General features: G+C 40.0%; 1 protein-coding gene across 1 annotated transcript; it reads right to left on the reverse strand.

Moving 5' to 3' along the window:
- Positions 1-311: 311 nt before the first annotated feature.
- cavin4a (caveolae associated protein 4a) lies at positions 312-14,310 on the reverse strand. The gene is made up of 2 exons (XM_067606838.1): positions 13,680-14,310; positions 312-3,369 (listed from the first exon to the last, which is right to left on the reverse strand). Exons 1-2 carry the CDS (start codon positions 14,085-14,087, stop codon positions 2,764-2,766), a joined length of 1,014 nt encoding a protein of 337 aa, XP_067462939.1. The 5' UTR covers positions 14,088-14,310; the 3' UTR covers positions 312-2,763.
- Positions 14,311-15,262: the final 952 nt, after the last annotated feature.

Genomic DNA, 15,262 nt, shown 5'->3' on the forward strand with positions numbered 1-15,262 from the left:
AACATGAAAAATCTGCAAAACATCTGCTAAAATGGAAATATTTTACTCCAAAATCTCATAACCCTGGTTTGATCTTAACTGTCTGCATTAATAGTACATTTACTTTTACATCCCGTGTTAAACGTGGCTATAATATTAGTAGGAGATATTTTTGATGGGTGACAATTTAAGCAAAATGTTAGCTGCAAGCTGCAATATGTCAAATGATGAAAAAAACACACCAAAAACTGCAGTTCAAGTGTTTTTTTTATCCAGCAGAAACAATATTTTGTCCTGATAAAATATAATGAAATGTTAAGTTGACATTCAGAGAACATTCATGAGAACTTTATTCATACAAAAACAACGACAACAACAACAAAAGGATAAATGTCTGGTGCTGTTTTTACATTACAGGCCAAAACAACAACACAGGTCTTCAATCAGCTGTTTTTCATTGTAAAATGTCAAAACTGGATTGTGATGATTGTAAAAAACATAAAATTGAGTTGGTAATCAAAAATGTTCAAACCAAATACTCAGTCTACGGCATTAAATTCAACATCGGTACAGTGTAATTCACCAGCAGAAATACAGGAAGCTATGATATGAAACAGAGGTTTAAAGCTATACAGCAAGTGTAAGACACTGTATTAATGTGAAATGACAGCACTAAGCAAAGCTTCTACAGAAAATATTAAGAGTATCTGATGACTGAAGCTCCAAAAAACTTTGAATCCTATCATCCTGATGAAAGCTTTTACATCACTAATCACTCCAGGAGAATAAACTTGCAGAACTTCAAAAGAAACTATAAATATCAAGCAGCGAAATTGAAAAAAAAAAAAACACATTTATACACCAAAAAGCTTTGAAGCCACCAACACCACATCTCAGACTGCCTTAAATCCACTACATTCACTATAAGAAGAGTAATTACAGCCATCTAATGTCTATAACATGACAATCAAGATAAGCTTAAGTTATAAGGGACTGCGTTACTATAAGGTTCATGCAAAGTTTTTATTAGTTTTATCTCTTTAGTTATGTGCTGCTCACTTAAACTTAAAGCTGCATTGGGCAAAGATTTTATCAGTGTTTGTTTGCTTGGCTGAGCTTTAGTCAAACTTTATTTTAAATTCTAGTGGAGATCCCAAAATTTCCAAAGATACCGACTGTTTCAGGCTGAATATTGGGGGGAAATGGGCCCAAAATAAAGCACAAGACATCTAGAAGTAAACGCACTCAGAGGCTAATGTCAGTCAGTTCACTGGATTTATAACTCCTCTTTATTTGTTTTTTCCTGCTTGAGGTCCCATTTCACTTGCTCTCTTACATCTTTCAAGCAGCTGACTAAAGGGCATGTCGAAAGGGAATTTCAATATGCTGTTATCCTGTAATTACCACTTGTGGCAACAGTGGACGCTGTTCAGCAAAAATTATAAAAATTATATTCTCGCTTTGAAGTAGCCTAGTTCCAGACCTCTAAATTTCTACCCACATCTCCAATTTGTTCAGTGATTCAAAGGTCAGCTGGGTATTTCAGCCGGCTGTAGAAACACCCAAACAATCAGAGTTTTGTAGAGGAGATAAAGAATCTTCCTACACAGTTAGCTAGTAAGGTACCTGGCTATAATCCTGAGAAATAGTGACACAAAAATGACATATGTGTTCAGAAATAAGTCTGAAATCTGCATATTTGTTCAACAAAAATGTTAAGTTAACTGCTGCTAGCAGCCGCTTTGTGTCCATCACTTGCTACTGATCGGTTGGAGCAAAACAAAACGCTCCCAACAAAGCATTGGATAACATGGACACAACTGCAAGCTGAATGAAAGAAGTGAAACCAAATGGAAAACATAAAGTTAACTAAAGTAATTTGATACTAATTTAGTAAATGCAAACCACAATTTATCCCTCTGTGACCAACTCTCTGCCTATCGTACAGCCAAAGTTCATCTCCAGATAACTATTCATTCAGTTTTATCCTGCTCGATATTAAGCATTCAGCATGAATTATAACAGTTTAGCCTCGGTGGATTTCTGAGTAATGAAGTCCCAAAGCTTATTTCTCTTTGCCTGGTGCAGCTTTAATGTTTGTCTATGCGACTAACTGATGCTGCTTTTAAGCACCACAAAAATTCTTTGCTTCCTACTAGATTTGTTTCTCGTACAGAAACCAGTCTGACGTTGAATCCATGTTTTTTGTTTTTTTCTCACTAGGCTTCTCAGAGACCAGCTGAGGCCTGCTCGGACTAACTTCACCTTCCTTGTTTTGGCAGTATGTACAACATTATATGTACATCCAGATACACTAACTTCACATCAACATTCATCATCCTTCTCAAAGACTTTTCAACCGTTTCATCCATCTGTCTTTTCCATCCAGCCATCTTGTGCAAATAAACCCAAACGCAACACAACCGATCCCATCACATCAGTGACTTTAGGAACTATTTACCTTAAATCCTAAACTTTAATTCTTCTTAGTGCATATAAATAAAGATTCTCACATTCATGTCTGAGTTTGTATCAGATTAAGTGGTTTTAAATTATATAGTTGTTCAAAATAAGTGAAACATTAGATTTGATAGAATAACTAGACTTGAATCCACACCCTGAAATAGATTTGTGGTATCAGTACCAACACCCAACTCAAGAACATAAAAACGTCCTTCGTCGATGTTGACCAATCAAAGACCTTCTCTGTAACTTCTGGGCATTATGAGCTTTCTCTAATTTCCAGCCTCCTCTTCATATCAGCGCTGCAACATTGCAGCTGATCTACTTCCTGTAATCCTCCTCTCCTCCGGCTATCCGGGTAGCGCCGGCCTCCTCCACAGGTCCCTCCCTCTTGGTTTCTGTGACGACCTCGGTGTAGGTGACGGCTGGGCTGGCCTCTGAAGCGTCCCCCTTCTGGGCCTGCATGTGGTGCTCAGACTCGGCGTCGGCAACCTCCTGGCCCTCGGCGACGGCCCTCTCCTTCTTCAGCTTGATGCGGAAGGTCTCTTTGTTTGGGGCTTTCTTGGCAATATTCTCCTTCAGCCGTTCGCCGGAGTGCTTCAGGCGCTCGCCGGCTTGGTGCATCTTCTCCCTCCTTTCAGGCGACATGACTCTCTCACCGAAGTTGTGGAACCTGGTGCCCAAGTTGCCTTTGGTTTTGCTCATGTTCTCCTTGGAGAAGGCAGCCTTCAGGGTCTCCCCGCTTTTCGCCATTGACTTCTTGATGCGGGCGGCTCGTGAGGGGTCGGACTCCTCCACGCTCAGGTACTCCTCATCGGAGGAGAGGTCAGCAGGGAGATCGTAGGCGTCGGGCTCAATCTCCAGCCCCTCCAGGCCTGTTCCTTTAGGAGACTTAGTGACAGCCACTGATGGGATCTCTGCCTCGCCCTACAGAGAAGAAGAAAGACAGGACAGAGCTTTCAGTGTCTGTATTTCTATATAAACACATCAAATCGGGAAAATACAGCATCTAAATGGATCCAGAGAGAGAAAAGCGACAAAAAGAAACAACTTGCTTGAAAGTAGGGTCATACAATTTACCAAATACTATTTATGCCCAGGTATGCATTGCATTAACATCTCTGGTTGTATTAAGCCAGGCAGAAACTGTACAGATTTTAACCCCAAGTTGGTTGCTTCCAACTGCAGCCATTGTGGTTTGACGTGCAGTTTAAGGTCACAATACTTGATTAATTACCTGAATGATCAACAACGATTGGTTGGATTTCTTGAATGTCAGAAATTTTGGTCGGCTGTCTGCAGTTTAAGCAGTTTCACAGTCTCACAATTCAGCATAAGAATGATGAATAAGAAGCACAGAAGTAAACAATTACAAACATGGCGCAGATGAAAGAGCGCATTGTGTGAACAGGGTCTGTGGAGAACAGGCTAATCCAGCGTTCGGGGAAGTTTCCACAAAGGAAAATGGCTAAAAGTACAGCTGCCTTTGTGTTTGTTGACAACAAGGCCATGTGACTATCTTGTTTGTATAGAACTTTATTGGAATGGTCAATGGACAAACCAGTTCGGTCCCCTTATCAGATACAGCAATGTGCCACAAGGCATGTAGTCTGCTGGAAATCAGAATGAAGAAGAAGAAGAACCTGTTCCGTGTAAACGTTCAGTGTGAGCAAACGTTCTAATCTTTTCTAAAAGCTCAGATGTATCCGGCTTGGCTGAAAATCTAGCCAATAAGGACGCCTCATGTCAGCCAAAGCCTATTGTTCATGGTGACAAATACATATTTAATGGATATAATGTCATTTTGTCAGTGAAGGTATTTCTAACTCTGTAATCATACAACTGTCTTGACTGTCTTGTCTGATGACATGAATGCAGCAGGCTAAACACATCCTGGACCTACATCTCATCGGACTCTGGGGAAGTCAGCAAATATTTCCACAAATGTTTAAGTTTTTTAAAATTGTGATTCTACAAATTTTTTAAATCTCAGCATCTGCCTTGCTCTTTGAAGTTTTGAGCCAACTGGTGGTAGGACTTGTCGATATATTAAATTGGACTGTAGTATAAGCACGGAGATGAAATGGATATCCATTGTCTCATCTGACTCTCTGTCCATTAAGGATAAAATGTTATGTTGCTTGTCGAGATGATGCAGGTCCTGATAGAAAACACGATACTCTGTCAGACCGGGCCTGCAGCCTCTTGCCTCTGAACACACTGGGATCTTCATGAGATCAAGTTTTTCTATTTTTACACATGAGGAGAAACTGAGACTCATTCATACAGGAAGCTTCTGGCAGGAACAACACCTGTGACTCAAGACAGCTGGTAATAATAATGACACCATCTGTTTGTACCTCCACCACCATGTTTAGACTGAAATATCTCTACAACTATTGGATGGATTGCCATGAAATTTGGTTTACATTCTTATGGTTACCACAGGATGAAATCTACTGAATTTTCATCTAGTGCCACCAACAGGTCAAAGTTTTCACCTTTCCAGTAAAATCTCCACATTTACTGGAAGGATTGATATAAAATTTGGACATTTATGGTTCCCAGATGATGTATCCCAATAATATATTTAATACTTTCTAATACTTTATGACCAAATACCTGCAAAACTACTCACATTCCCTTCAACCGCAGCTGTATTTTGTGTTTTCCGCTAATAAGCAAATTTTAGCATGTTAGCATTGTGCTAAGACAACCTTGAAGCAAATTTTAGAGGCAGCATGACTGCATACAAGGTCAATGGAAAGACATGATTAGTAGTAAATTTGCTGCACAAGTTGGAAATGTTTCAACTTGACTGAAAAATCTGTACGTATCTCTGAGCTTTGGTTGGTAGCTCACTTACAGCTAACATACAGTTGGTATTTTGGCTGTTTGGATCAAATAAACACAGTCAAATTTGTGCAAAAGATGCAAAAATTCACATTCACTTTCCAACCACACCTTTGTGTTAGCATTTAGCTCAAAGCACCTCTTTGTGACAGTCCGAGAACACAGAATCTCACTTTTCTAAAAATACACCAAAACCCATAAAAACGGATTACACTCTGATGTGCCTCTTGATGGCCGACAGAAACAGCCCAGCTCCACCTGCTGCGCCCTACAGGTGACTTTGGATGTGAAAACCAATTAATCCTAATTAAGCTGCGGCCACCTACAACGATCACACTCATTAATCAGGGAGGAGTGATCAGAGCGCATCCAGTCTCTGTGAATGACACAATAATTACAGCGGCAGGCAATGTGGGTCAAGGCGTGTATTAATAACCTCGGGTGGCGGAGAGAGAGAGAGAGAGACTCTGCTGCTGAGCACAGTTTAATTTTACAAACAGTCATTATATCAAGCCACACACACAGTGAGATGCAGACCACCTTGAGCTTCAATGCAAAATTAAAACAGGTCGCACAACTCTTCTCCACTGCACCACTCTGCTTTATTCACTAAACTTTTATCTCACCTTCATCAGGGTGGTGCCTGTTACTAATTTTATATACGGGAGAACGAAGCTATGCAAGATGCCGCCCCTTCCAGCTCTGTAGATTGAACATAATCTGGATCTTAATTATAATATCCTGAAAAGTAGGAATGTTCTCCAAGGAGCCTGATGTAATCTGCGGCTGTATTCACAAAACATCGTCGGAGTCTGTCCTAACTTTAGGACTGCTCAGTTTTTGGTCTGCAGGTAATTCAAAAAATATTTTAAAGTAGCTCCTCAGTCTGAGAGAAGTTGGAAGAGGTCCAGACCTGCAGTCAATCAGTCAGCTGAGTCAGTGTTTTGGAAAATAACAAACTTTTAAAAGCATATTATTTAGATGGCAGTCGAGTTAAAGAGCTCACCAACAAATCGAGCAAATCAGATGATGGCTCATACAACTCTCCACCACTGGAACACTGGAAAAATGACATTTCTTTAAGTCTACATTAAATAAAAACCAACTGCAATAACTTAATAAATAAAGCTGCCACCGTTGGATTACCCGGTGAGATCTGATGAAGTCTCTCACTGAGGACCCTTGTCATGCATATCATCTTTATGACGTGTGATCAAAGTTTGATTTAAGATGCTGAAGTGTTGCAAAGCTGCATGTTCTCCATTACAGTAAAGTGTAACTCAGCGTTACCAAAACACCTCTTCTCTCACTGAATATCTCTGTCTGTCTGAACACCGTCTCCTGGCAGGTCAGGACTCCTCTGGGAACACTTAAATATCGGCTGAGATAGGAGTGACTTCCTACGTTCTCCTAGGACCAAAAATGTGTCACTCTGAGAAGTTTTGGCCAGTTGGGAGTGATTTCCTACTGTGAGAAGCTTGATAAGACTAAAACAGACTGTTTTCTCGGACTGTTGTTCTAAGAAACATGATGTAACTTTGACCTTAATAACAACACTGAAATGTTCTCAGAAGTCAGAATATTTTGACAGATAACGTTACTATTACATTACTTACTATTATAAAATGTTAACTACTAGAGCAGTGAATCCCAACCAGGGGTACTTGGGTACTTCTGCAGTTGCCAGGGGATACGAGTTAAGACTGTGCAGTAGCTCATTGAATTAGAAAAAGAAATTACTAGTTAGGGAGCAAACAGAGGCAGTTAACTAAAAGTAATGTATAAATTGTTGAAATAGATGTGAATGTGATGAGTAAATGTTTTAAATGAAACCTTCAAGTAGTGTGAAAATGGTCTATAGAGCTGTATTAATGGATAAAAGTAATAAATGGTTGACGTGTCCACCTTGTGTGGGAGTCGTATGAATGGATGTGAGTTCAGCTGACAGGGGCTGACTGTGAAGCAGTATAGTAGTAGACAGCAAAACATTGTACCAACATGTAACGTCACTAAAACTGTCAATGAACTTTGTAAATCAAATGTTCTCCTGTAACAGCAGCTTGGTGACCTCTTGTTTTAATCTGTTTGCCTGTGAGCAGTTTAACTCAGCTTCTCTCATTGCCACAAAGCAGAAATATCACAAAATAAAAACCCATTAACTCCTCTAAAAATTACACATTGTCCTCTAATGTTGGGAACAACAGCAGAGGTGGACCGGCCCTGAGTGTAAACCAGCAGCCATTTATCTTTTTCTTATTACTGCCCACTGTCCCAGCCTTCATTATTCAGCCACTGGCGACGACTGTCTCTAACAAACCGCTTGTTGCTTCCTGGCTAAATGACCGGAGCTGAAGCTCTATATTAGGAGATGAAGGGAGCCCTCAGAATAACCGACAGCACATCAGTCATGAGGAAACCCAACACTGCGACTGTCTCCTCTGCAGGCAGGGCGGGGGAGAGAAAACCAGACTGAGCTAAACCTGGAGTCAATGCACTGCTGAGACACAGAGTGGGCTGAAATATCTGCTTTAGCTCAAAACATACAGTATTGTTTTCTTTGGAACGAGATGATACATCTAAATATCTTGTAAATGAGGGGTCCCCAACATTTTTTTTTGTCTTGCGGGGGCCTGTTTTAAAAAAATGTACAACATGAAAGCTTGCAGACTGAAACTTTCCCCAAAGAAAATGATATTAAAGGTCGTAAAGTCAGTCGCCCAAAAACGACATATAGTCACGTTTGAGTGACAGATCATCTAGCAGTCGTAGTAATTTTGATCCGGAGCAGTGGTGCACTTCAGATGACGTATATATATGTGGACAGATTTCCTCATTCAGAGGCGGAAGGATGGATGGAAGCATTAACCCAACAGTGGACTTTGCCACAGGAAACCATTACTACGATTGTTCCACTAACTTTAAAAGATAAGGCTCGTGATTTTCTATAATTTTCTTCTCATCAAACAAATCTCATGTTTGGATCCAAACCAACAATGAACTGATCTACTTAAAAGTATTGTGTGTGTATCCGAAGCCTGATATATCTTATTCCTCTGTGAAGTAGACCTCTGTTGTTGTCCAAAAACTATTAAAAACACATCAGTGAGTCACATCGCTGCACTGGGTGACATGTTCCTACGTCCATGAAGACTAGAAGGCTACCCTAGCTTGTTCAGAAACGGCCATAAAGTATTAAAGGCTTTTTAAATTTACCCTCAAATCTTTCTAATAACTCTAAACTAGTAGGATCCCCAAACTGAAGAGCACCAGAGCACCTTTCTACATTATGTTATTTAAAATTCTGGGCCAGATTTGGGGTTAATACAAGCTATTTAGCCCCAGTTGACCCAGTGACTTGATGAAGCAAACATATATTCATCTATATGCACCATGGAAGCTTTAATACTCTTTACTGTAATCAAAAGGTCCCTCAAACTAAAAAAAGATTTTAATTGAGGGCCCCTCTACAGGAAGGGATCTTTAGATTCTGGGTTCTGTGGTACCCAGTCGTACATACCAAACAGATTTTTTTTTATTTTCAAACTACCGCACTGGCTGATTGGCTGGCATGTCAGACCCTGATGCTGGTTGACAGCAGTTTACAGCGTGTCCCTGCTGGCAGCGACGGAGAATGTGGAGATCCCAGAATAGGTTTCTCTGTCACGGATCCACGGCAGCTGCTCGCACAGCACATAACACTCCGGTTACTATTCTGAAGTCTGGACGTTAACGAGGAAAGCATCTCCATTTAATAGCGACTGCTGAATGTATGTCTGCCGAGCCGTACGTATAGACGAGTGTTTATCTCCAGGACAGTCCTTCATCTTTATCATCAACAAGGTTTCTGTTTTATAACAGAGTTAAACTGGCCTGGATGCTTTATTCAGATGGATTTCCAAATGGACAAGAAGTAAAATTTGGTGGAAACTGATTTAAATGGCATTTAAATTTATTAATGTAAAGATTTTCAATAAAAGCACAAACTAACAGGTCTTGGTGTTGTCCGTAGGAAACCTGAAGATGAAGATAAAGATGAATAAAGATTATGTCCAATATAACGTTCTTCCAATCATATGAAGCTGAAATGTATATTTGCCCATTACTTTATATTCATTTGTGATATTAAGTTATTTTAATGGATTACCTGCACCTTGAATCAGAAGATTTTGTTAATAATTTTTTCCTGTAAAACCTCTTTAATCTACACAGAAAAAAAAACCTTTATTCAGTTTAACATGTCAAAATGCCTTCAGGGGTAAATTAATAATAACTTATTTTAAAGCTTTGCTGATTTTAGTGAGTGTCACATGTGTCAGGATGTGTAACAACTCAATAAATCACTGAAGTTATAATTTTAAAATGTGTCTGCTTTACATTATTTATCAGATTATTTTATTGCTTTGACCTACTGGATTTAACTCTAATAAGTAACTAAGATACTTGGATATACTTTGGTTTTTGGCTTTAATAAGACAACTTTATATCATCTTTAACACTTCCATTAGTGAAGTCATATTCCTGTGTGATGGAAAGTGCAGATGTAGTGAGTTTAAAGCACAAATTATTAATTTGAGAGAATGAAATAGTGTATTAGGTCAAGGAAACGAATGAAACAAACCTTTTACCAAACACTGTTGCGCCTTCATTTACAGTGATCACTTTATGATACTTATATGAATGTGAACATGTAATACATCTATTGATAGATTAGAGGTCTCATCTTTTCAGTCACTGTGGTTATTTTCAAAGAGAGCACTGTTGCATAAAATTAATCAGGAACAAAGCACAGAAGATTAGACGACTGAAACCATAGAAACATGGAGTCTGCAGAGAGGTGGGTGTTTAAAGTGACAAACTGAGTTAAAACCTCTACGAAATAAGTATTCAAATCATAATTTAAAACAATGATTCATCAGAAATCTTCACCCCTGACACTAACGGGGCTCTGTGTGTTTCATTTGACACTGTTCTCGTCTTGTCTGACCAAAGCTGCGGTCGCAGCGCCCGCAGCGACGCACAGAACGTCTTTGATCACCATTAAAACTACTCTCGGTTCACAGAATCATCTGTCATCCCACCAGCTGCTTCCAGAGAAAATCCCTCAGCTCTCCAATTCACTACTATTATAAAGTCTGTCCATCTCTTCGACAGTGACGGCCTCCTCAATCAGCAGCAGCCTCGGAGTATTCTCACTCTCTTTGCGCTCGTAAAAGGACGAGTCATCGGTGTCTATTTGCAGATAAGACACCTCGTTTGGTCTATTTTTGGACCCTTCGTGTTGAAAGATGACTCGACGTGAACGTTTGCTCATGCAAATGTTGCTGATTTTGATGCTCGTGGTTTCAATAAGCGCTCAGATTGTTGTGATTTCGTGGCCTCAGACAAACTCTATCTTACTTTATTTTCATCCTTTCTCTAACTGGGAATGTTGGCAGTGGTGGTAGTAGTAATTATTAGAGTAAAAGTATTAATACGCCAATGTTAAAGTACTTTAACAGTTAAAATCCTGCATTCAAATTTTAAAACTGAAGAGTGAAAGACAGCACAATATATTTAATTTACCTCAAGGTGGAGCTTTTAATTTTTATATATTGCTGGATAGTTAAATGAATAACAATGCATCATATTTTAATTGTTATATATTTGTGAGTAATATCTGAATCTGCAACATAACCAGTAACATTAATCTGTCAGATAAATGAAGTGGTACAATGTTTTCCTCTGAAGTAGAAGTATATAGTTTCATATTTTTTAAGCGCCTTGGGGGCCTTTTGTAAGTTATTTCGGGTTATGTTGAGTAATGATAGTAACATAATGCAATATTTTTTCATATCTGAACATCATAATAAATCTATAGCTATAGTTAGGGGCCCCAGGCAGTTGCCTACCTAGCCTGATGGTAAAGTCCGCCCCTGTGTGTTCTTGAAATTTAAAGTGTCTCGTCTGCCTGCAGAGTTCGGTGAAGTGTTTCAAATCAGTAAAAAATCAGTAAAACTCTGAAGGTGAATCATCTTGTTTTCACGTTTTTCACCTGACCTGATTAAAGTCTCTTGCTCTCAACGTTAATAAGGATGCTTTTCTCAAAATTGCCAGAGTTAACGGAGACGAGGGACTCTTAAGGGGTTGGACCTGAAACTACCATTAATTTCCTCACATCCCTCCCGCTCACCCTCTCACTTAATGAATTGAGTCAGAGTTCATTTGAGTTAAGATCTCGCTGCTTGGCACAGAGTTTGTACCGACCGTCTGCAGGAATTAATCTACTCTATTTTTGATCATTAACTTAATTATGCTCCAGTTTCTCGTAAAACGGAAACGGAAACATGAACAAGACCTCCGGATCTGATAATCCAGAGACAGGAGCTGCCCTGTCTTAGCATACAGTTCCTGTATTGACGAAATTCAGACATTCTTATAACCAATTTTCCCTGAAAACCAATTTCCTCATTCAGATTCTTAAGCTGCCATTATATACTTCATCAGAACTGCTCTTTGGATGATTGAGCCGCTCCACTTCACACAGTGATGGACAGAGTTACTGCAGTGTTCACCAAATTGAATTTAACTTTTCAGTACTACATAGAATTTAATACCTTTTTTCAATGTCAAAGAATGACGGAAAACCAGTAGAGACAATAAGGCCTATAATTATTAATAAGTACACAAATTTATTGACATGTTTATCACATTTTTGTCAGTACTTCCAGCTTTATTTTACAACTTCTGTCAATAGAAAACACTATGTCGGATGGATATTTTAAAGATTTATATTTAAAGACTTGACAACAGTATCATGATCTGTCACTATCTGCTCTCTGCAGCCACATCCTCTCATCTCCAGCCCTCCTCTGCATTGCCCTCAGTCTGTTTTCAGCCCCTGCTCACTTCTCACAGGCCATGTTCTTTCCTCCAAATCCCCCCACAGACCCGCCATCTTCAAGCTGTCCACCAGATGCCCTCGGACTTTCCCTCCTTTTCCCCCGTCCACGCACCTGTCCCAACTCAGTAATTGTCTGCACCTGCTGCCCATTCCCTCATTAGATCATCACTATTTGTACTGGTCCTTTTCCTTTGTTCTTTGCCAGGTCATTGAAGTTGTTTTATGGGACATTTGCTCTCTAGCCGTCCTGATCCTGGACTTTATCTGTTCCTGTGGTTTATCACCTGTTTATCTGCTTTGCCACTTTGAACTGGTTTGATTTGAGTCCTCGTTCATGACACACAGGAAGGTTATATTATAACTAAGTTGGTCATCTGAGAGATTAAAATACTATATATCCATTAAATTTGTGTTTAATTGCTTTGACTGATGTGACATATTTGTTTGGTTTTCAGGCACTTCTGTATTATTACGTACAAAGTGGGATATATCAGAGCTTTCAGAAAAATCCCAGTTTCTCAGTTGTAATTATAACTTGGAGGTTAACGAGAATGCTCGTCTGAAGCTCGTAATCACGGAACTCCGATATGATGTGAATGCAGCATTACTGAGATTTTCCAATCAAAGTTAAGACGATTCTGGTTATTTTCTGTTTTGGTCTCACTTCTCACTAGTTTGAAATGGGTGGGGCTCAGCTGGACGAAGATGATGTCACATATTTCCATTCACCAATTAGGAGTTATCATTGGAATCAAAATATGATGACAGTAGTCAGTAGTAGAGTGTTTGCCGATGTCGTCCGCACTGTCAGTGAAATCTGATCAAACCACACCCACACAGTCCTGATAGTCCACAGATGAGTTTTTGATTGTTAAACTCTTAAATAATAGTCATCAATAATGATTGTTCTTTAAACTTTGATTTTCCAATTTTTCATGTGTATTTAATATCCAGAAAAACATGATGTGAAGATGTGAAAGTATCCAGTAATTTATAAGCCAAAAACAAAAACTGAAAAAAATCAGAAAAATTAAACAGAATTTTGTGAGCAGAAACATATTTTTTTGTTTTCCCATCCAGTTAATCACCTCAAGACCTCTCAGGTATCTGTTTGACACCCAGGTTGGAAATCACTGGATTAATCTATCGAATATATATTTTTAGATTAATCAATTAATCATTTTAAATGACAAGATAAAAAATGAAGGAATGGTTATGAACAAACCCCATTTACAAAGAGAAAACACAAACATTTGAAAAGCTGAAACCAGGAAATGTTTGGCTTTCATGCTTGATGTATGACGTTAATAATTAATTGAAACTGTTTTGCCATTAAAACAAACTGCATAAAGATTTTTAAAAGAAATGAAAACTTGGTTCCTCCAGTCGTGATTATTTGGTGTTTTCACCTCTACTGTTTAAGGGTTGACAAAACCTTTAAAATAACCTTTTATCTTGGATGTTTTCTACTTCGTCCAACAGATTCATCCAAACCTCTGCTTACCTGATAGATGACGACGCGGAACTTGTTGCGGGTGAGCAGCTCATCCTGCGTAGATTCTACCTTCTTGACACGAACATTTTGCTTCTCGACACGTGTCCGGACCTCCTTGACGTTGGCGCTGACCTTGCGGGTCTTCTGCAAGAGCTTCTCCACCGTGCAGCTGGTGTCGTTGTGGTCCTTGGCAAGCTTCAGGACGTCGCCTTGGATGGTCTTGATGTTGGTCTCCAGTTCCAGTTGACGCTCCTCCATACGCTGCTGGCAGGACTGGACGTTGTCGATGATGCCGGCCACGCGCTCCAGCAGCGACAGGATGGTCAGGGCGCTGATGGGGTTCCCGGCCTCATCCTCCACCCCGATGATCTCCAGCTTCTCATGGACTCCCGCTGTGCGATACTTGTGCTGATCCATTGCCGTGTTTCGATGATGGGGGGGCCTTAAATCTGATGATCTTGCTTCAAATTTGTGTGACACTTGGTTGAAAGTCACAGATTTGTGGTTTAGTTTGGGGAAAAAGGACGACGACCGTTGGGGTTACCAGCTTGGAGACCGGAGAGTGGCAACACCCAACCACTGTGACCCAAACTCAGGTCTGGGGACAGAAGAGAGGGGAAACTCCACCCACCCCTTTTTAAAAATGCAACCTGAATTCAGCCCTCATCGAGATGTGGGCCAGGCGGTAATGCTCACAACCCCCCCCCGGCTAAAAATAAAAACTCTTTGTAAGGCGACACTGGGACATTTTGGGAAGACGCAAAGCAGGGGATGATGGAAATCCCCGCCCCTGCCATGCTTTGTTAGACCCACGCAACACTGATTCTTAATTTTCCGTTATTTGCACATACGTTCATGCTAACAGCTGCGAAACATGTACATCAACAACAGCTTAGGAGTCATTCTGCAGCTCTGCAGCGACAGATGCAAAAGAAGCCACAGTTGTCTGGTCTGATTACACAGAGCTGGAATGTTTTGGGGGATTAAACATTGCAGCGCTGCCCTTTTTACTTTCCCCTGGGCAGCAGAGTCCAAATATCGACTGGAACTGAGATCTGAGGCTCTTTATAGAGACGACTGATAATTCGAGAGTGTCAGAGTGACACTGTTTCAGCAGCACTCACTCCTCTGAGCAGCCACTGCATAAAAAGGATTTATTTATTTTGAGAATCACTTATGTGCAGTACATGTATGAAAGGATATGTGTATTTTGTTGGTCTTGAGCTCACAGTTTGACTGCATCATACCAAAGTCATGAACTTGCTTCGTCATCTGTCATGACAACGGGCTGAAAAGTGTGTTGTCCATAAATACACAGATGGATGTGTTAAAAATAACACAGGCCTACACTTGAGGCAGCTCCCCTACATTCTGCTATGGTAAGCTTTCGTGACTGCCTTCCATGAAGTATGGGGGGCCTCACATGGGGTAACAGCCTCCAGGTGCAGCCAGTAGTGGAAGAAGTACTCAGATCCTTTACTTAAGTAAAAGTACCACAATGTAAAAATACTCAGTTACAAGCAAAAGTCCCACATTTAAAATCCTACTTAAATAAGAGTGCTTGTTTTGAAGAAAATAAGGGTTTGACTGTA

The sequence above is a fragment of the Thunnus thynnus genome, chromosome 12, assembly GCF_963924715.1.
Source record: "Thunnus thynnus chromosome 12, fThuThy2.1, whole genome shotgun sequence".
NCBI classification, from domain to species: Eukaryota; Metazoa; Chordata; class Actinopteri; order Scombriformes; family Scombridae; genus Thunnus; species Thunnus thynnus.

Bases quoted from the DNA above. Each gene is read 5' to 3' on its own strand.
- cavin4a (XM_067606838.1), bottom strand. From the start codon at position 14,087: ATGGATCAGCACAAGTATCGCACAGCGGGAGTCCATGAGAAGCTGGAG. The intron at 3,370-13,679 runs GTAAGCAGAGGT...TCTTCTCTGTAG, and splicing joins TCCGCGTCGTCATCTATCAG to GGCGAGGCAGAGATCCCATC.